Source organism: Chelonia mydas, chromosome 11 (assembly GCF_015237465.2).
Source record: "Chelonia mydas isolate rCheMyd1 chromosome 11, rCheMyd1.pri.v2, whole genome shotgun sequence".
NCBI lineage: Eukaryota > Metazoa > Chordata > Testudines > Cheloniidae > Chelonia > Chelonia mydas.
This window is the reverse complement of record NC_051251.2, coordinates 75,524,360-75,546,954: the sequence shown is the minus strand read 5'-3', so window position 1 is coordinate 75,546,954 and position 22,595 is coordinate 75,524,360. Positions and strand designations below refer to the sequence as shown.

The window sequence follows — 22,595 nt, the reverse complement described above, 5'->3', positions numbered from 1 at the left end:
TTCCAACCCTGATCTTCTCTGATTCTATGATTTCGACCATGATTTCCAGGAAGACTTCACCACAGCCTCCAGTTTTGTGCCTGTGTTTTTAAACCTGCAATTAACTGTGGGCACATTTGACAGCACTTGGGCAGGTAACTGCTGGATTTAGTGGTGAAATCACATTGCTGTGATTTCTGATTTGTACTGTGGTAGCGCTTAGAGCCTTGACTAGCTTGAGGCCCCCCTGTGCTAGATGCTGCGTGAATCTATTAGACAGTCACCCAACGGCACAAAGAGGCAGGTACACAATTGAAAAGTGCTTCTGGATCACAGGGTCTAACTGCAGCGCTACGTCCTGCCGGTGCAGTGTATTGTAAGAGGGCCACTGACTGCTAAAAAATCCCTTGGCTGGAGAGAGGCTGGCAATTTCGAAACATCTAAAGATTGTTGTGATTGATTTACCCAAAGTCCGAGACATTTCAAAATGGTAGAACCCTTCATTTATCAGACTCCTGAATCACCTCCGTTCCCCTGACTTCAGAACACAGGCTGCTCCCTTTCGGAATAACAGCTGAGAACATGATCAGCTGGGACCTGATCAGGCCGTGACCACCCCTCCCCCATTAGCCCCTCGGCTCCCATTGTGTATTGCCCCCCAGCATCACTTCTGGCTCTCCAGCAACACTACGGACGGGTAAGCAGCACGTGGACACCATCCCACAGCAAGGCTCGGCTGGGTCACAGCAACGCCAGCGGAGGACGGTCACCCACCTCGGCAGATATGTGAGGTGACGTTCTGGAGGAACGTGTCATCCAGCAGCTCAGCGTAGTTGTCCACTGGAAGAGACAATCCTCGGCGTTGGGATGTGCCTTCACACGCAATGACACCGAGCTGCTCCAAGTTAGGGGATGCTCGGAAGATGTCACCTATGCCCAGGGAAACAACCTACGGGGCAAGCACAGATTCGTTACTGGTGTTCAACGGGTTGGTTGTCACTCTGTCTCTCTGTATTACGGTGGTGCCCAGGTGCCTTCAGTCAGGCTCTGGCTCCCACTGGGCCAGGTGTGGCATGAACTGTATGAACATGAAGAGTTTTCTCATGAAGATGACCAGCAGACAGGCAGGGAAGAGGGGCGTGATCCCAGCACACACATCACATACACACTAGTAGACGGAATTAATCGATAAGTGCTCATCAGTTGCACTGACACGAACTCTCGCTGTCTTGGTGGTTTGAGCTAGCGCGCACTGGCACCAGGAGCGTGGGCGTCAGCTGCACCCGCGTCTGCCTAGACGGTCACTACTACAGAGCAAGGCTGCCCTCCTCCTCTAGGGACCCTCCCTTCTCGGGAAGCACCAGCTAGCCTCAGGCCCAGGCTTGCCTACCGGGGTGTTGATTTCACAGAGCGAGGAGAGCGGGGTGGGGTCCCGCAGCGTGTCAGACCGCCCGTCTGTGATGACGATGGCCACCCTCTTGTCGGAGGCAAACCGCGACAGCAGTTTCTCCTTGGTGAACTGCAGGGCCTCCCCTGTGTAAGTGCCACCCGCTATCCAGTTCAGATTCTTCACGGCCCTGCAAACAAGCGGCAAAGGGAGGTCAGAGCTAACAGGCCCTGGCCCTAGACGATCCTCTCCCCCTAGACTTCAGAAGTCGGATGAGTTCACAGCTGGGAATGAGCTGCTTTTGGGGCTGATGTGCTGGCATTACAAGACAAGAGGGGTTTGCTGGGCTGCTTTATATTTCATGGCTAAATCACCAGCGAAAGCAAAGACTTCTGCTCCCAGGTGGAAAGGACTGTCAGTCTTAATCTGGGAGAGCAAGTAGGGGGTTTGGCCTTCACTGGCACAACTTCTTGCATCCACACCACGGAGAGGGCTTTATAGCCCGATGTAGTCCGTACATGCCAGCCACGGGTATAATCTCTTGTAAATGGCTCATGATATGACGAAGAGCCGAGCACTTGTGGAGATGGACACGGCTCAGAGCTGTCACTGCAGGATGGGGTTGATTGGGTGGGTTGTCAGGCCGAGCTAAGGAGAAATACAGTCGCTAGGGACTGTGGAAATAGCATGCCACCCACCTCTGACCACCACCCCCTGCCTTTCGTCTCAGCACATGGGGACAGGCCCTCCAACGCCCCGCTGCTGACTCTGGGTGCGTCTCCACAGGGCGGGGAGGCTGTGACACACCCACAGGTAAGATGCAATTAGTGTGGTGCTGCTTATTCCAGCAGCGGGACTCAGCGATGCAGGACCGGGCGGTGCTACGTGCAGGACCGTAACTGCTCGGTCTGGCCCTGGTGCTGGTCTCTGAGCGGCTGACCGAAGCCCAGCTCTCAGGCCTATCGACTTACTCCTTCAAGGCTCCGATGTTGTCGATGTTGGCATCGCCCATAGCCACCAGCTCCTGGGTGTTGTGATGGCTGTACTGCACGACACCCACTCGGGAATCCCCCGGTTCAAACTGTTGAGCAATGGTGAGACATGAAGGGAAGTTGTGACCAAGGTAGGAATTTTCTGTCGTATATTTAAGAGTTATCTGCATGATTCTGTACCTATCACCTGGGACCAGGGAAGCCGCTTGTCCGATATTAAACTGGACAGTCCTCTTCTCGTCGGGTGTGTCCCCCATCCAGTACTGGGACAAAATAGGACATGGTTCTGTCCGGTATTGGATGGGGGCACCGCTTCACCCCCTCTGGCTCTTAAAAATCCCCCCCGGTCCCTGCAGGGTGAGCATACACACACTGACACACCGTTGGACGGGGGCAGGCCCACGCTGTTCCCGGAAGGCCCCGAATGTCCGGTTTTCCAGGGACATGTGAGTGGCCCCCCTACCTTGGCATCCATTGTGGGGGAAAGAATTCGTGTTCTCCGTAGGCCACGGGAGATCAGCCTAGGGACTTGAGACACAGAGACAGTAGGACTCCCAAGGACTGACGATTAACTCCTCGCTGCAGACGCAGCTGAACATGGGAACGCAGCCCAGCTGGGTCCAGAGAACAAAGAGGTGTAGAGCTGAGCTCTCAGGGTACATAGCAAAGAAAAACTCACGGCTGGCCTGTGCCAGCTGATTTGGGCCTGAGGGGCTTAGGCTGCGGGTTTCACTGCTATGTAGACTTCCTGGATTGGGCTGGAGCCTGAGCTCTGGGACCCTCCCACCTTGCAGGGTCCTAGATCCTGGGCTCCAGCCGAGCCCGGAAGTCTACCCCGCAGTGACACAGCCCTGCAGCCCGAGCCCCACAAGCCTGAGTTGGTTGGCAGAGGCCAGCTGTGGGTGTCCAAGAGACACTGGCCTCACCTGGAACTGACAGACAACAAGACAGAGAAAGGAAACCAAGATGGTTCCTACAGCAGCATGGGTCAAGGGAGCGCTGGCGTTAGTCAGTACAGATGATGTCTAATCTTTGCTTCTCTCTGCTAAGCGAAGGGTTCTGTAGCCAGGTGCCCAATAGATGGTGACCTGGTTTTGAGACAGCTGCTGAGTGTCACTGCAAATATACGCTGGGAGCCCTGTACCCAAAGGAGGCGGGAAACAAGCCTCTGGCAGGACTCTGGCATGGCTGAACTCACTGCAAGGAGCCATGGAGAGCGACAGGGATTGCTGGCACCCGAAGGCCCAGTTTCAGAGCTGTGGAGGCCAGGGCCTGCTCCATGGAACTGTGTGGGTCCTTAGGGCCTGGCACACTAAACAGGTCACTGCCAAGGGACAGGTTATAGGCTGGTGCATGGACCAGACCCGGTGGATCTGTGACAAACATCGTCAACCACATGTTAGCGAGAGGGTAATGCATCATGGGGCCCAGAGGCAGCTCAGAAAGACCCGGCTGGGGACCCATTTTGTGCCTGCGGTGCCTAGGGATGCTGTGGCTCCAGCCTGCTCAAGAAGCCCCTACACATCATCACTGACCCAGAATGAGTGGAGGGAGGGCCCCACTTCCAGGCCCATCCCCTGCTGCTGGGGAGGAGAGGGCTCGCCGTTACAAGTCCAGGTCTATAGTCAGCAATGGGATCTCCCCTCCTCTCCTTCTTCATTTTGTTCCAGCTGGACGTGGTGTAGGAACAGATGGAGGTGGCCAGGAAGGGCGTTAAAGCACCTTTGTGCTTCCCTGAATCTTAGCCTGGCCCCGGCATAACTTAGAGCAGCGTTGGACGGTGTTTTTGCGTCCACTCGGCTGCCACAAACTCCTAGAGGCCACGGTGGCGGCTGAGAGTGGCCTCAGCACAGCAGCCCCCTTCCCACACTCCTCTCCCAGGCACTGCCCCCGCACTTCCCAGGACATCGACATGCGGCTTAGGAGCTTAACGGCAGGAACCCATGTTTGAACATCTCGGCCACAAGTGCATTAGCTAGGGAGGTTTGTAGACTCAAAGGGAGCTGGAAAGGATCTCCCCGTTCACCCAATCCAGCCACCCAGAGAGCGTTCCTCAGAACAAGTCCCCTAAGAATTGGCTATTCTGAGGCAAGGGAGACAAGCCCATGGCAAAGAGTTCTGGAGAGTGCAGGATTGGTATGTTGTATTAGGAGTTTCGGCTGCCGCTGCTCTGCTCAGCTGGGAAGGAGCCCCCTGTAGTTACATGTGATTTACCAGCTGAGCCTTATATTGTCAGCATACAAGTGAGGAGCGTTTGCCTGGTGTGTGAGTCTGCACCGTGTGGGGTGGCTCAGTCCCTCCATTCTGCATGGGAGGGAGATTTGTACGTGCACACAGTACACGTCCCCTTGAAAACTCACCTTCACACGCTCATCTTTGCTCAGCCTGTCAATGACTTTAATGATGAAGTCCTTGGCAATCTGGAAGTTCTGCAGGCCGATACTCTCCGAGCTGTCCAACACGAAAAGCACATCGATGGGGCCGCATTTACACTCTGCAGCAAAGCACAGACCCAGAGGGATGTGTGTTAGACAGCCCGGCTGCTTTGACACAGCATAGTGCAGCTTGCACGAGCCCGTGGAGTGACAGCTGGTGTCAGTCCATAGTCACGTGCTCGCTTTGCCAACAGAGAAGATGTAGCCCAAAAGCAAGCAGCAAAATCACCACACGTAGGATTGGAGATTTAGTTAGCTAGTTATTCCTTTTGATTTCCCCATGGCCTCTCCTGACCTTTAAATGTTCTACCCAGCTTATTAAACACACAGGCAACATTTCAAAGAGCCCAAACTGCACTAACCAGGTCCCTTACAATTCTCATTTCTTCCAGCTAGCTCTCCTCTAGGCCCCAGTCTCAGCTACAGATTGACTGGGCCATCTGGGTTTGGTGGGGAAGCTCCACCATTGGAAAACAATTTTCCTCAGCCAGCCCCTGCTTCCCCCTCCCGCCTTTGGGTTCCTAAACCACTCCATCAAGACACTGTAAAGGGAAGCGAAATGGCAACTCCCTCATCCCAGGGAGGGGAGGGAAGGGGAGGGGAGGATGCAGCAGATCTGGATTTACATGTGCAGAACTGCTGTCTCTTTCAGTAGAGAAATGGTGGGAAAAGGTCTCCCAGAGCATTGCTGGCCATGGGTCATCTGGACAGTTATCTTCTAGAGATACAGCACAGATGCATGCTGGCCTCCTTATTACGAGTGCCGGAGGCCCTCAAGCTTTCCCTGCTACAATTCCTGCCTGGTTCTGAGGCTGTGTTCTCTGAGCTCTTTCGGCACGACCAGACTGAATTGCCTGGCTAGTTACTGTGGCTTCAAGTACTGGAGCAGGAAGGAGGTGGGATGGAAAGAAGCAAAAGAACCAGGAAACATTCCCAAAGAGTTTGTAAAGTGACACTCACCGCAGCAAGCTGGAAGAAAGGGAGAGAGAGAGAGAAAGTTAAAGCAGAGTGTACTGAATGTTCTTCCCCACAATAACTCAGGCAGTACAACTGCAAGAGCTGCCATGAAATATTACAGCATGAGTGATGGACACAAGGACATAGCAAAATTACAGTGTCTCCATTCAGTGCTTCCCTCACATCTGGTGCATTTCAAAACATCTCCTAGGTTCAGAACGTGCACGTTCCGCAGCAGGCCTAAGCACCAGCTAGACAAGAGGGGTTTTAATGAAAAGATTGACGAGCCTCAGGGAATGTGTGTGGAGAATAAATTACTACCAGATGATACCAAAACAGAATCTTTCAGGGAGTACCCAAACACGTCTGCAATTCAGTGGACTGGCCAATCATTTTCTAAACAGAAGAGGAGGTTTTAGAATAGACTGTGTACAAGGAATCCTGCTTACTTGTGCTGAATATGGGCTGGAAAATGTTAGTTCAAATTTAAAAAAACCAAACCCATGCTGTCACCATGCACTGAAAACTTTCCCAAACACTGTAGATAGCGTCTCTTATCACATTCTGCAGGTTTGGATGCATTAGGTATTAGAAGGTTTGAAACAATTTACTTGGCCAAGTTCCTTTCCTAGGTACAGTGATTTATTACTTTTAAAAATATAAATAAAGGATAAACCCAGAAAGATGAAGCAATTGTCAGTCAGGGTGCAGACTGCAAACTCAGCTCCCCAAACACTGTGAATCCCTTGCTGGCCAGGGTAACTGAGCACTACATGAAAGGCAAACAGCATCATACTCTCTGGTAGTCACAGTAGGAGATGTTAAATCCCTTTTTTAATGAAAAATATTAAGGGCTTGATTTTCAAAGTCAGAGGCATTCAAAAATACATGCAAAGATGTGCACATAATTTGTATGTGCAGTTACCAGGAGCACGCACAAATCCAGTGTTTGCATGTGCAATTCAGGTATTTGCACGTGTCTCACTGGCCACCACCAAATACCTGATGTGCACATGCAGTTGCAAAAATGGTATGTGTAAATTACACATGCCTTTGCACACAAGGCATTAAAAATCAAGCCCTGACAGTCTGGGTGGCACAGGGGTTGCCTTACGGAGGGCAGTATACAAGTGTGAGTGCCTGCATTTTCAGATGCTCTCCCAGCTGCAGATAGTATTAGACCAGGGCTGATTTGCCAGACCCTCTGGCATGCTGGACAGGAATGGTGCCTGCTTCCCCATCTCTGACCGTTCTGCAGTGACTAGTCCCATGGTTCATTGTGGGTGACAAGTGGCAGAAGCTGGAATCACCATGGGTGACTCCTTGATAAAGTAGCGATGCCTAGATTTTCCACCTGTGCCATTTCACTCCACCCAGCTAAGTGGAGGACGAGGGTCTGAAAGCAGGGCCCTCACGCCCCAATGCTGTCAGGGGACTGGCTGGCACACCAGGATGGCTGACCTGCCACCCTGGGGTCGTTCTCCGTCTGCTTTGGGCACAGGAGCGGGTCTGAGCGGATATGCGCCAAATAATGGGCTTTGGGCTCTACTCTGGCAGCACGTGGGCACTGCGGGGTCCACCCAGAGGCAGGCGCACTGGCCCCAGGCTCCCTTCAACCCCAGGGGGACAGAGCTGTGCTCTGCCGTGCACTGGGGTGGCCAGCATGGGCTCACGATGCAGCACGGCTGCCGCGGCTCAGGAGCAGGGCACGCGCCACGCTTCCCTGGGCTTTGCTCAGGTTTTCACCTCAGGCAAGAATCTGTTTAAGACATTTCTCTCTTTCCACGGGGGTTTCCCTGCAGCAACACTGGCCATCATGTGGGCTTGTCTGGCAGGTCACTACCCAGGGGCCAGTCCCAGATCAAGGCCTTGCAGGTGGCTAGCTGGCTTGGCAGGCTGCCTGCCTTCCCAGACCGACCAGGAGTGGGATACTCACAGCACATTTTCATGATGATGTCTAAAATTTCACATTCCTGAAAAGAAAGGAAAAGAAATGCTGAAGGGCCAGGTGCAGACTGACTCCCGCCCCTGCCCTGCCAGGAGCGACCGCTGCCCTGTGTGAGCATCACAGACGGCTGCACCTGCAGCCTGGGCATCTGCTAGACAGCCGAAAGGGGAATGAGCTGCAGGGGGCATTTCTGAGTCCACAGCAGGTGATCGTCACCGCTCTGGAGAAAAGCGATAAGATCTGTTGCACAGGCCAATGGCAGAGACTATGTGGCCGTTTCCATCTTGCTTTATCACTGCAGCAATGGATCTTACACCCTGGACACGTCTGGCCGCTCCCTCCCCTCTCTGGCAGCGAGTGGAGCAGAAGTAGTGTCCCAATCGCAGCATATGCGACAAGCTCATTAGTGTACCAAGAAGTCATTAATCTCTGTGAAATCACAGTCAAAGGCTGCCAGTTCTATTACAGTGGGCAGGTTTCATGGAACCCACATTGATGCTAAGGGGTGAGGTATATGGTTGTTGTACCCTCCTCAGTGGGAGGAAACCCAGGCCCTTACAGCTGCTGGGTCCCAACAAAACACAGGGCTTCAGACTGGTGGAAAAGACCGATTGGAATTACTGGGAGGGCATGCGGGGAGGAAGACACAACTGGGTTTGGCCTCCTTCTGGATAAGCCCTGGAGTTTACACAGCCCTACTGGGGACTTGCCCTGCACATGCTGCTGTCTAAGAACCTTCTAAAGGAACATGGTTCCCCTCAAGCCATAGCACAGGGCAGCTGGAAGACAGAGAAGGAAAGCAAGCAGTGCACACAATCGGTGTCACTCACATCTGGTCCTGTAGGCCCTGGGGGTCCGGGAGGTCCCTGTCAAACCAAGCATTGAAAAGACGGGTAAGAGAGGAGCCAGAGCTTTCTGCAGTTCTCTCCAGACTATCTGCTGTTAAACCACACAGAGCAGAGTCTGGAAAAGTAGCGTCGCTCCCAGGACTCAGCTGCTGGAGCTGAGCTCTGAGCAGGTCCATCTGCCTGTCTGAGCAGGCCCATGGAGCCAAGCCACAAGGTAAATCATCAGAAGCTCTTTCCCAAACCACTCCAGCTGTGTAATGAGGAGCCATTTGCTGTGGCAGCTCCCAGCTTCTGTGCACCAGCCTTATCCACATTCGCCAGACGAGGCCAGAAATGCACTGCTAAAAAGAGCGGCGTTTCTGCGGTGGGAGGGAACGTCCCCTCCATCTCTGTCAGAGCCATGGCACCCTCCTCCCTCTCCCCCTGACATCAGAGCCAGTGGCCAGCTAGGGCTGGGCATGCTTCCGAGTCTCGTGGTACCACTTTGCCAGTGGCCGGAGCTTGACCACGGAGCAGCAGCAGCCCCTCCCGTTGCCCCGGGGCAGGTCACTGGCTAGCCTGCCCTGCCCAAGGATTGGGCTCCTTTGGGATCCCCAATGTCGAATTAGCTCTCCAGCTGTACAAACACAGTAGAGACAAGGCTGTGCAAAACTCCTGGAGACCAGCCCCAGGCGGGGGTACAGTGCTGACCTCCCCTAGCCACCTCGCGGGCCGCACTGCAAGAGCCTGGTCTCTGCTCAGGACCTTGACGCGAGAAGATATTCGGGGCCACCTCTGGGCCCCATGAATGCCAGGGCACCGTGGGCGCAGGGGCTGCAAACACCAGCATTCAGCTTTGGGAGAGTTTTGCTCATTTTCCCAGGATGGCAGGGCAAGTAAGGAGTTGGGCCCTTGGCTCTCATCACCCTCCCACAGGCTGTATTTATCAGCTGGGCTCAGATGCCCTAGTGGAGGCAAGTTCTGCATTATAGCATTGGCTAATTCAGGCAAGGGTCTATATCCCATCTTCACTGGCCTCCGTCTGAATTCTCCTCTTCAGTAGAGAATCTGCTTGCCCAGGGGAAAAGGAGACATTTATTTTACCCATCAGAGTCACTGTGAGGTTGCCATAGGCACATGGAAAACTGAACTGGATGTGTTTGGGCATGTGTGGTATAACAGTGGCCCCGCTGTGATCTGTCGGTGCAGCAACATGGTAGAATTCATGCACAACGTACAGTTAGCCCTGGGTGGAATTTTCCACTGGGATGGTTTTCTCTGAGGGAGTTTTCCACTGGGATGGTTTTCTCTGAGGGAAACTACTCAAAATGTAGTTTCTGCTTCACTGAAATGTTCTATGAGAAAATTTCAACTTTGCCAAAACCCACTGTTTTTCTGTTGCAAGTAACGTAACAAACTATTTGGCTTCTGACAGGTTCAACCCAAAACCCCAAGTTTTCAGCACAAACTCATTTTGCTGACCTGACCCAAAGCATTCCATTTTGAGTCCGTTCAACATTAAACTACATTCCTTATTGTGGTGTATGCCTCCTGGGAGTTGTATTTCAAGCCCCTATTCTCTCCTATGGGTGGGGCTCGCAGGCGGACATCTCTTATGAGACAGTGCAGACTCTCCACTGACTAAACTGTGTGGTATATCACTGGAGTTGCAAGACTGTGGGTGCATCCTGGGAGCTGCAGTACAACCAGGGAATGGCCCATAGGGGATAATGGAGGCATCAGGCTCCCAAATGACAACTCCCATGAGGCAATGCGCAAAAATGGTGAAACGTGGTTTAATGTTGCACCGAAGTGTTTCTAGTCAGTTTGCAAACTGAAATAAAATGTTTCTATTCTGGGAATGTCTCAATGATTCGTTGTGATCGACAATGCTGGAAAGAAATGTTGAGACAGTTCTGAATCAAAATTTTTCAGAATAGTGTGTTTTGTGAAAATTTTTGATATTTCAATATTTCGTCACAATTTGGGACGCAAACAATTGTGGAAATACTGGAATTTCCTGTGGGACCGACATTCAAAATTTCGCTAAACGCCGCTTCGAATGTCTGTTATAGAGTTCATAGAGCTCTGTCACTGCTCAGGGCTTCAGGCGCTCACAACCGGGTTCAAAACTGGACACAACAATCTCTGTCAAACTGGCCTGCAGTTCACCACAAGCGGGTCAGAAGAGCAGATCAGAAAGCTCCCAGTGGCCCTAGCTCCTCGGTGCTCTGCTCCCTCCAGTCTGCTGTGCTTTTCAATACAAACTCTTTCACAGAGCTGGGTTACTTACCGGGGGGCCTTCTGCGCCTCGGTGACCCTTGGCCCCTTTCACGCCTTTGGGACCAGGGTTGGGATTCTGGAAGAAAAGAACGTGCCATTACTGAGGGACGAGACTGCAGTGGCATTGTCAGCTCTGCTGGGTTACCGGGATCGTTCGTGGGACTTCGGGAGCTATGACTGACTTTGGCCCCACACATCACCCACCCTGGTAGCGTTTTATAGAGTACTTTCCACTTTCAGACACGCAGCATTATTATCTCGATTAAATGATATGTGATTTCTGTTGCCAACTAAGAATACACCAAAACAAGGACTTTTGAAAGACCACTGCAAAAGCCCCAAGTCTGGATTGTGTTTTTAAAACCAATGGCCAAACCATGGCCGGTGGAGTCCATTTCCAAAGAAGGCCAGCATATTACCTACAGGACGCCCTCCTACTGGCACTGGCGAGCACTCACACGAGTAGATTTATAGCACATGGGCGACACAAGTTGTCCCCTGTCAGTTATTATTGTGCTGCTATAACTGTGGAATAGACTAACACCAACATGGCAAAGTTCAAGTTATACCAACAGGAGCATGCACTAATTAGGGCCAGTGTCTATATCTCTTGATGCCACAAGTAATCCTTGTGTGAGTAGCCCCAGTGAAGACAGTGAGGTAAATTGAATGAGGAAGGGGTGCAGGATTGGCTCCTCAGCTTTCCCCGCATAACCTCTGACTACTCTAGATCAACCAAACTGCTGAAGTCAGATTTGCAAAAGCACATTCCCCCAGATCAGTCTGACTGACAGCAGCTGCCCCAATCCTCACCAACGTTTAGCCCAGTGCAATTTGAAATTGATGCATGAGAGATGAGGTTGATAACCAAACTAAACTGTAGCACCGAAGGCCCATGGCAGTAGGATTAAAGCTACTTGATAACTTCCACAGTGAAAAACAAGTCATGAGAGGGCAGATCCATGGGAGACACCAGTCCTGACTGTACAATGTCTCCTAGTAAATCTGGCATGTCCGATGTAGCCAGCAGGCCAGATGGAAGTGTGTGTGTATTTTGAAATGATTTGCACATGTCCTCTGGGCCTTGGAGGGGTGCCTCTTAAATACCTGCATAGAAATAGTGGCCACAGCCAGGGCGAAGGCTCTGCTCTGTCAGCCTGGGCATTTTCTTTCTGGCCAGGCTGCTTTCTGAAGCTTGTCCTTAGAGATGGAAAACAGGCCCCATGGGGGAAAAGCAAATGAATCTGAAGCATGATCTGCTTTCTCTGTCCTGCCCATGGCGGGGAGCGAAGGGACCCTTGGGAGAGGGGCTGCCTGGCTGTTGCTGAGCTCCTGGGCTGAGCACCCTGCTGGCACCAGCCGGGGTTAATGCTTTCGCCTCCAGTGCTTTCTCATCTCTGGCTCGGGGAAAGCGCCCCTGATTGTGCTGACTGGGCGTGTGGACCTTGTCACAAACCAACCTTCTCACTGGCCTCTGAACCCATAAACACCCCTGCCATGTCCAGCTTGCTCCTGATGGGCTGAATTTCAGTCTCTGCTGCGGCTGCTGACAGTTAGTCTAGCAGCCCAAGGGATAGCTACCTTCAGCTCCTCACATTGACCCCTGGCTCTCAACCTTTCCAGACGACGGTACCCCTTTCAGGAGTCTGATTTGTCCAGTGTACCACCTGGTTTCATGTCACTTAAAAACTACCAGCTTACAAAATCAGAGATAAAAATACGAAAGTGTCACAGCGCGCTATTACTGAGCAATTGCTGACTTTCTCATTTTTACCATATAATTATAAAATAAATCGTTGGAATATAAATACTGTACTTACATTTCAGTGTATAGAGTATGTAGAGCAGTATAAACAAGTCATTGCATAAAATCTGAGTTTGTGCCGACTTCGCTAGTGCTTTTCATGTAGCCTGTTGTAAAACTAGGCGAATCTCTAGATGAGCTGATGTACCCCCGGAAGACCTCTGCGTATCCCCTGGGGTACATGTACTCCTGCTTGGGAACCACTGGCGTATTCATGTTGATGGCGCATCAACAAACACAATGGGCCACGCAAGAAGCTTATCTCCACCTGACGAACTTTTTCTGTGGATGTTCTAGCTAGGACATGGGTAATGGCTTTGCTATGAATGGCTGGGCAGGCAGCGGCTGCAGCTTACGAGGTGTTCGTACTGCTTCACGGTTCTTCACTCACAAGTGCTTGGAAAAGCTCCACTTGCACTGGGGTACCTGAGGACTTAGACCGCATGGCAATGTTCCCAGCCGCTGCCCAGCAGAGAGAGCAGGAGTCCCAAAGTCTGTCAGCTACCTGCTTCTCCCGGGCCACAGGGCCCTCAGGGTATGCTAGCCGAGCCTGTCCTCCATTCAGACTTATGGTCAGGGACTTCGCCTTTGGCATCAGCTCCAGAGCCCCTTGTTATCTGTCCTTTGCTCTGGGCCAGCAAACTAAAGAGGAACACCGGACACCAGGGCTCCAGGCTGCATTCACAGTGTTGCTCTTATGGAAAACAAATCAAACAGATCTGGAGCTATGACCTCCCTGCCATCCTCCCCCATAACCCTTTAACAGGGTAGTTACCACCTGGGCAAACTGCACTCCGCAGACTGGGGAGCTTTACAGCACTGCAGCAGGCTGCACCAATAATTTAGAACAGGAGCAAGGCCTCTGGATTCCCCCGCCGGGGGGAACGATTCAGCTTTAAAAAGAAAGTGATACCAGCCTCCTTCTGCACTCACATCATTCCCAGGGTCTCCTGCTTCTCCTTCATCGCCCTTGGGACCAGGATAGCCTCTAGTGCCCTGAAAAACGACACCAATAACACTGCGAATTAAAAGCCAGGCATTAGAGCAACAAGCGTCCTCCCTCGCCTACAGCAAGCGTGAGAACAAGCTACCAGAGCAGACATCCCTGAGGAGTCACAGCTGGTCTTTATTTCTTGATGCTGAGTTACAATAAAAGTGTGTCATCGAGACAGAGACCTTCTTTCTTGGCATAAGTTACCATACAGCCCATACGGAGGTAACCTCGTAACACATGCCAGCGATTCCATCAGCTTTTGCAACCCCCCTCCCCAAGTTATTACGAGTTGCCCCAGAAAGGGAAACCCATACAAAGCCTGTCTATAGCTAAAGATGCCCACACAGCACAGGTACGGGGGTAGCAGGGGACATCCCAACCTTTTGGAAACAAGGCCTTCGGGATGAGCAGGGCTGGCCAGCCAGCGCTGGGAAGCCCATTTCAGAGCACGGTCAGCCAACGGGCTCTGGAGCGAAGTGGCCAGCGGTGAACAATGAGAAGGGCCATCACCAGGATGTACTGCGCAGGCAGTTTTGTATTATGTAGCCCTGTAGGAGAGACGGAGGCAGACTTACATTCGCACCAGGGTTTCCTCTGTCGCCTGGATAGCCCTGAGGGGGAAGGGAAGACAGTGCGTTAAATCAGAGGAATAGAAATACTGTTAAATTATTGCGTAAAAATTTTCTGTGTAACTTACTGGGAAGCCCGGGAAACCATCTGTGCCATTTCCTGGAATGCCGTCTGCTCCCTAGTGGGAAGAGCAAAAATAAGTGAGGTGTCAAAGCCAAACCAATTAGTTCACTTATCCGCATGTCCCACATTCCCTAGCAGGCAGCCATTCCCCCACAGCATGGTGTTCACACATTCTCCTGCTATTCAACAGAGCCCATAACTTCTCACTGGGATGGGACACTCGCAGGTCAGAACCCTACCACATTCCTCCGGGCCTTCCCTAGAGGCACAGTCGTGATGAATAAAGTGAAAGTCCTCAATGATGGGCCAACTATCAATACATCCTGCTGGTTTCTCCCCTGTACCAATTGTCATTAGGCATATGAATCACAAGCTTTAGTAGCCACTTCTAAGTGGAAGCTCTTAAATCTTGTCCACAACTACAATGAACCCATTACAATCACCATGTGCACAGCTTGTGCTTTGTAAAAGGGCGTGACATGGAAATCAGAGCTTTACTAGACCCTCAAAGTGGTAATGAAATATAAAGATGATGTGCGGCAAGAGACAGGATCAATATAGAGATAGAAAGAGTTTTTCCAGGTTGCATATCATTAAAGATGCTCTTTATCTTCTTGAGATGACCACCCAAAAATGCTTAATGTGTCATTAAGATCAGAAAAGTGACTGTGACATGACGGCATCTCCCCGCTGAAAAGATCTGCTCATTTTCCTATCTGCAGTGAGTTTGGACTCCAGTTGGTTCCTATTTGCAATGCAGAGCTGTGAGAAGCCGTGCTGGATTCTCCTGGGGTGCAGCATCTGTAATGGAATTGTTAGCTACGTCTCCCTCTCTTGTTGGTGGGACTGCAGCTTGACTGTCAAACTCCAGCCTGATTTCACAGTGCTGACGGAAGAAAAGAAAACACCTTTCTACCTGTACGTTGAGTGTGTGTGATCTGGAGCCACACAGAATAGGCACGGATGCCCCCAATGCTATTTTTATAGGGCCATTGTTTAGGAGCCACCACAATTCATATTCAGTCAAGTTAAATATAATTTTTCCTGCCTCATCTCTCCTGGGGCAGAAACCTGCCCCCACATTCACACACATACTCAGTGCTATAGCCCCATCCGCAAACGCGGAGGGAGCTGGTCCTTTTTAAAGCTTCTGAGCGTAGCAGAGAGGCTGGGGGCGGGGTTACTCCTCTAACTCCCTCTCCACCTCCAATCGTCATCTGTCTCTTCAGTATCTCAAGCCGCACGAGCGCCTGCTCTTTATTCCTGAAGTAAAAGGGAGAGCGGCAGCGGGGGCCGGCAAGTGGGAAAGGCACAAAGATCTCCTTTTCCTCCACTGGAGTTTCACTGTGATGGGGACATTTCAGAGATCAGGCATAAGGGATCTGGCCATTGGAAAGAGGGTGCAGCCAAGACACTAATACACGTGCGTTATATATACACACCCCAATAGATGAACCAGCAGCTTTAACAGAAGACTGATATTTTAGACCTCTGGGTCCTCTACTGAAGTGTGTATTGAAGGCACGACTCTTCCAGCCTGCAGAGCTGGAGGATGTAGTTAAAGGACTCTTTTCAAAGGGCTGGCGAGCGACAGTATGATAGACATACAATTAATCCCACTTCCACTGGAAAATGTGTAGGCCAGACGGGCTGTTTTTTCTCCTCTGGATTGGATGAGTCTTGTTACCGCAATGAACCTCCATTGCAGTGCAGTGACTTGTGCAATAGAAATCCTTTAGGGAACTCCAGCTGAAGGCTGCAAGCTAGTAGTGTGCTGTTGCCCACACAATAAGTAACAGGCATGCTGGTTTCAGTTCTATGTACACCAGAGAAGTGGGACGGGAAAAGTTCAGAAGAGAAGCGATCAGAGAAGCAAGGAGAGTTTTGTGGCTGAGCTACTGACAGGAAAAGCTGCCTGTCTCTGGGACCAGAGGCTGAGCTTGTAATGGCTCATTTCTTCTCTATAGAAACTAAACCCACAGAAGCAAACCCAAATGATAACACGGGTTTATAGCATTCCACTGACACAATATTCTGAACTTCTCTGTGGAGAGCAACGGATTCCGCTCCAACCATTCGCAGGACAATGAATGAATTCACAATACAAAATGAATATGAAGCAGCGGGGGTGGGGGATGAAAACACAAAGCAGGCAAGAATGGGAGACCCATGTGAAGATCCTCAGCTGGCGGGAATCAGTGTAACACCACTGACATGGATGGAGCACACCAGCTGGGGAGCCGGTCCAGTATGCTAAGTGCGTTTGGTACCATGGGACACAAATTGCAGAGTGTGACTTGAGAGTAATGGGTTCCAGGCTGGTCTCTGTCGGGGCCTGAATGTATTTGAAGAACAAAGTAAACCCAAGTGTGTACACTGGCCTGCTAGAGTCTCTATGCCCACCCCGCTGGCAGATGTTATGCTTGGATCCCTCTCCCCCAGCATCCTGACATACCATGCAGCACAGCTGGAGGCCAGACTCAAGAATGGGCTTCACCTGCCGCCTGAGTCTACCATTCTGCGGCTCTACTCCATGGGCCAGATCCCCAGCGGGTGTAACTCAGACGTAACACCATTGGCATGAATAGGCCAGATCCCCAGCAGGTGTAACTCAGCATATCTCCAGCTAAGTCAATGGAACGATGCTGATTTTCACCAGCTGAAGATCAGCCCTGTGTATGTGCATCGTGCGTGGGACCACAGGGGAGTATCCAGTGGGAACTCCTGCACAGCATTCAGCAGTCACGCTGGGGAAGCCAAGGAGGGGGCGGGGGGGGAGGGGGTTCCTCTTGCTGAGCACGACCAGTTGTAAGCCACTTTTCATATGTCATATTCCACTGCGAAATACCACTCACCCTTTCACCCATCACGCCAGGGTCTCCAGGCAATCCGGTGGGTCCAGGGGGTCCTTTGAGGCCCTGAAGGGAGAGGGCGAAATGGTCAAGCGTATTGTAAAGGACATGAATGCACAGCAAATGATCCTTTCAAAGGCAAACCAGCTGCTTTCATTTTCCTGTGACATTTTGATCCCTCACTTCCTACCTTAGAAGAACCCTGATGCGCTGAAGGATACAAACGGGAACATTGCAATATTCCAAGTGGAGTTGTTTATTTGTGGACAGCACATGGCATAAACTGTGCACCTTTGCCATTGTTTCAGTTCCCCCTTTTCCTCAGGGCAGTGGCGCAGGCCTGTCAGATGATCCATTCCGGAGTAGGACCAGACAAAGCCCACAAGGTGCACTGTAGAAACGATCCAACCCGGGCTTGTCAGGTTAGACTAGTGTTCTAAGAGGGCCCCTCCTCTACATTCTGTAATGTTCTTATTGCAGAAATCAAAGAGTGTAGACAGGCTGCTGTTCATAAGAATCACCTACTGAGTAGCTATACTGTCTACCAGCTCTGCTCAGAAAACTGACCCTAGAGATCTGTGGGTCCACACTAAAGAAGAAGCATTTAAAATGCTACCATCCCATCATGGACGTGAATTACTGTGTGTCTTGGAAAACCAGCTTCTCTGTTCCTGTTTATAAGGGCTCCACGTGGTTTTCCAAGATCCATAAGGCTAGGCACCTTGTCCATTGGGAGGCAGAAGAGAGAGCCTTTTTTGATCACCGCTCTCTGGTTTATCTATCACACAGCCATGCCTTCCTTCAAGACAATGATAAAGAACACTAACCTCAGGTCCCAAGGGTCCTTCGTCTCCTCTGTACCCTTTGGGTCCAATCGGACCAACCTCCCCCTGTGAAAGTAAAAAGAGAACTGAAGGTTTCATTTCTTCCCTGTCTCGCTGGTTACGCTCCTCTGGAGGAACGCATAGCTGTCTCCCACGCATTGTGTGCCTGGCTTGTGCAGAAATGTGATTCCCCCTATCCTGCTACGGGGCTGGACCCTGGTCACCACATCACAAACCTCACCTTGGATTCTGAGCATCCAGCAAGACAGCAATGCTGAGTTCTGCACTGTCACGGATGTGGTGGCTGGCGGCCCAGATTCTGCCAGGTGACTCATTCCCAAACTTCACCCTTGCAGGCCTCACGGTGCTTCAATTCACGTCCAAATTTAGCTCACCGGGGTGGGGAAATATTTCTTCATTTCATGACCCACAGGGTGAGGCCTGGTGCCTGATGAACCCCTTACACATTGATGGGTCATGCCCAGCTGAGTCACAGTTTACAGTGAGGTTTCCATTTATAAATACAGGCGGTCAGACTGGATGACCACAATGGTCCCTTCAGGTCTTGGGAGCTCTGAATCTAGCAACCTATAACACATACTACTCCTGTCAGGAACAAGCTTATATCACTATTTATACATGGAACCTTAATATAAACTGTGGCCTCTAATTCCTTTCTGCTGGCAGCAAAAGCCATTCTTCCGTGCAGGCTTTGGTAACGTACATAATACACATTATTATGTGTTGTGTCTCTTAGACTCACAGATCTTAAGGTCAGAAGGGACCATTACAATCATCTGGTTTGACCTCCGGCACATCACAGGCCAAAGAACCTCACTCACCCACTCCTGTAACCCAGACCCCGAACCTCTGGCGGAGTTACTGAAGTCCTCAAATCATGACTTAAGGTCTTTAAGTTGCAGAGAATTCACCATTTATACTTGTTTAAACCTACAAGTGACCCCATGCTGCAGAGGAAGGCGAACCCCACACCCTACCGGGTCTCTGTCAATCTGACCTGGGGGGAAATTCCTTCCCAACCCCAAATATGGCCATCAATTAGACCCTGAGCATGTGGGCAAGACCCACCATCCAGACACTTGGGAACTAATTCTCTGTAGTAACTCAGAGTGTCCCATCACCGACCACTGGAGATATTTGCTACTAGCAGTCGCAGATCAGCTACATGCCACTGTAGACAGTCTCATCATACCGTCCCCTATGTCAGCTTATCAAGTCCAGTCTTTTTTTTGCCCCCACTGTCAGGTTTTTTGCCCCCACTTCTCCCCTTTGGAGGCTGTTTCACAGCTTCACTCCTCTGATGGTTAGAAACCTTCACCTAATTTCAAGCCTAAATTGTTGATGGCCAGTTTATAGCCATTTGCTTTTGCCCGGCTGCACAAGCCTGTACTTTCCTCTCTGCAGCTGGGCAGCCACATCCTTGCCCAGCAACCTGCAGCAGCTTGCATCACCGGGCACTGCCTCAGCCAAGAGCTTCGTGCTGCCCCAAGGACGCAGTAAGGTAAAAGCCGGGATGAGGAATGGAGTCTTTCGTTTCTAGGTCTGTAGATAATATGTTGTGATCACAGCTTTGTTCCCATCTCACTGCTAGGAGAGTCGCCTTTCAAAGGCCTACATTGCCAATTGATCTCACCGTTATGTCCCATTCTAGGGAGCGTGATGAATGCGGCGTCCCAGGTGAATCCTTTAACCATCAAGCTATAAGCTATTCTGTGAGGTGGGCTTGTCAGTCTCCCCTACTGGAACTGTTCCACTTTATATTCTCCATAGCCAGGTGGCCTGATGGGGAGCCCGGGAGTTCCACGGCTCAGGGCTTCCCATGCACCCAGAACCCCACCAGCCTGTCAGGTTAGGTGACAGGAACCTGGAAGGCCTGCAGCCATTGGCTTGTGGCTTGTCAGCAGCCCAGGCTCTAGATATCATCTGGCCCTGGTGACTTATTACTGTTTGGGTTATCAATTTGTTCTAAAACCTCCGCTAATGACACCTCAATCTGGGACAGTTCCTCAGATTTGTCACCTAAAGAGAATAGCTCAGGCATGGGAATCTCCCTCACATCCCCTGCACTGAAGACTGATACAAATGTAACCCACCCCGCATCCTGTTCCCTGGCCCGCTCTGAGGTTGTTCAAACTGGGGTAAGTCTGCGCTGGGGCTTATTACACAACACTGGGATACTGGGCCTGAGGCTCCTCCGTGTGCCCTGCGTTGTGTGTGTCACCTCAGACCAGACCCGCTCAGACAAACCATCAGCAACAAGGCGTTATTCTGTAAGGAAACCGAACAGGATTCCAGTCCAGCAGCCTCCTGCCAGCTTGCCTGACTCGGGCTCCCAGCTGAAACGTCCTACTGGGAGGGCAGAGGGTGCATCTTGGCAGGAGCCAGGACGTTCTCCCAACGTGCCACAGTTTGTCGTCTGCAACTTGCTGCTCCCACTGCTGCTGCTGAAGCACGCTGCACTTGGGATACACCAAGAATTCATTTAGTTTCTTCGCAACGGCCTTATCTTCCTGGAGTGCTGCTTGAGCACCTCTATCGTCCAGCGGCACCACTGACTGTTTGGCCGGCTTCCTGCTTCTCATGTACTTACAGTTTTTCAAAAATTTTTTTGGTTTTTGAGTCTTTTGCTAGTTGCTCTTCAACTTCTTTGTTGGCCCGCCTAATTGTACTTTTACAAAAAGAACAGGAGGACTTGTGGCACCTTAGAGACTAACAAATTTATTTGAGCATAAGCTTTCGTGAGCTACAGCTCACTTCATTCTCTGATCACTCAGTGACAGACTTAAAGGTGGCAATTTTGCTACAGAAAAGCTTCAAAACAGACTCCAACGAGAAGCTGCTGAACTTGAATTAATATGCAAACTAGATACCATTAACTTGGGTTTGAACAGAGACTGGGAGTGGCTGGGTCATTACACATATTGAATCTATTTCCCCGTGTTAAGTATCCTCACACCTTCGTGTCAACTGTCCGAAATGGGCCATCTTGATTATCACTTCAAAAGGTTTTTTTTCCCCTGCTGATAATAGCTCCTCTTAATTAATTAGCCTCTTACAGTTGGTATGGGTTCTTCCACCTTTTCATGTTCTCTGTATGTATAAATATCTTCTTACTATATGTTCCATTCTATGCATCTGATGAAGTGGGCTGTAGCCCATGAAAGCTTATGCTCAAATGAATTTGTTAGTCTCTAAGGTGCCACAAGTCCTCCTGTTCTTTTTGCTGATACAGACTAACACGGCTGCTACTCTGAAACCCGTACTTTTACAGTTGACTTGCCAAAGTTTATGCTCCTTTCTATTTTCCTCAGAACAATTTGAATTCCAATTTTTAAAGGATGCCTTTTTGCCTCTAACCACCTCTTCTACTCTGTTGTTTAGTCATGGTGGCATTTTTTTTGGTCCTCTTACCTTTTTTTTAAATTTGGGGTGCACATTTAATTTGAGCTTTTATTATGGTGTTTTTAAAAAGTTTCCATGCAGCTTGCAGGCATTTCACTCTTGTGACTGGTCCTTTTCATTTCACTAGCTTCCTCATTTGTAGTTCCCCTTTTTGAAGTTAAATGCCACTGTGGTGGGTTTCTTTGGTAGCCCCCCATCCGCTCAAGGATGTTAAATTTAATTACATTATGGTCGCTGTTACTGAGTGATTCAGCTATATTCACCTCTTGGACCAGATCCTGTGCTCCACTTAGGACTAGATCAAGAATTGCCTCTCCCCTTGTGGCTTCCAGGACTTGCTGCTCCAAGAAGTTGTCATTAATAGTGTATAGAAATTTTATCTCTGCATCCCGTCCTGAGTTGAAATGGGGTTAGTTGAAAACCCCCCGAGGGACCAGTCTGTGATGCAATCACTCCTGGATCCCACCAATTATCTGAGGCATGTCTTACTAAGACCTTCTCTTCCACATGAAAATAACGCAGTTGCGTATGACTATTTGTGGCCACTTGATCACAAAGTTCCTTACAAATGTCCCTACTGATATCAGGCTTTAGCACGTCCTGACGAGACCTTAAAGGATGTCTCCTGAGCAACATGGCTGGTGTCTGATTTGTAGTAGTATGGACTGCATTCCTAACATAGTAGCAAAGTTAAATCCTCTAATCAAACTGTCACACAATGGATAGGAATAGTGTTGGTCCATACAGGGCACCAACTCTTTGAATAAGGACAAGAAGTTCATATTCCCTGAAATGGCCCTTACCCACAATAATGCAGCTTTGCCTATAAAATCAGTTCCGATATATCTGAATAAATCTTTCTGCTAGTTCACTTGTGGAAGGATGGAACACAGCTGATATGACACGTTTGATAGCCTTTCTTTTGACAAATAGTTGGGTCTCTTCAGATGTGAATTGGGTCCCATTGTCAGTTACAATCTGTTCCGGAACTCCCTTCTGAGAAACACGAATCTGCATGCTCTCGGTATCTGCGCTGAACTAGTTGAATTCATACAGAATGCTTCAATCCATTTAGAAGGAACATCTACTGCAATCATGTACATCTGTCCCATAGATGGCCTGGAGTAATTCGCATTGTACTGTGTCATTTGTTCAATTTGTGCCCTATAGAACATATTGACTGTCTCTGGTTCCATT

General features: G+C 50.3%; 1 protein-coding gene across 1 annotated transcript in view; it reads right to left on the bottom strand.

Annotated features, from left to right (window-relative positions):
• Positions 1-22,595, bottom strand: part of COL6A1 (collagen type VI alpha 1 chain) — a 68,284-nt gene that overhangs the window by 3,819 nt on the left and 41,870 nt on the right. The window contains exons 21-33 of the mRNA XM_007066684.4: positions 17,979-18,041; positions 17,155-17,217; positions 14,304-14,354; positions 14,182-14,217; positions 13,546-13,608; positions 10,819-10,884; positions 8,529-8,564; positions 7,687-7,723; positions 5,754-5,762; positions 4,719-4,852; positions 2,338-2,447; positions 1,370-1,556; positions 754-928 (exon numbers count right to left, since the gene is read on the bottom strand). Coding sequence (XP_007066746.2) covers positions 754-928; positions 1,370-1,556; positions 2,338-2,447; positions 4,719-4,852; positions 5,754-5,762; positions 7,687-7,723; positions 8,529-8,564; positions 10,819-10,884; positions 13,546-13,608; positions 14,182-14,217; positions 14,304-14,354; positions 17,155-17,217; positions 17,979-18,041 — 1,030 coding nt within the window. The remainder of the gene's footprint in view (positions 1-753; positions 929-1,369; positions 1,557-2,337; positions 2,448-4,718; positions 4,853-5,753; positions 5,763-7,686; positions 7,724-8,528; positions 8,565-10,818; positions 10,885-13,545; positions 13,609-14,181; positions 14,218-14,303; positions 14,355-17,154; positions 17,218-17,978; positions 18,042-22,595) is intronic.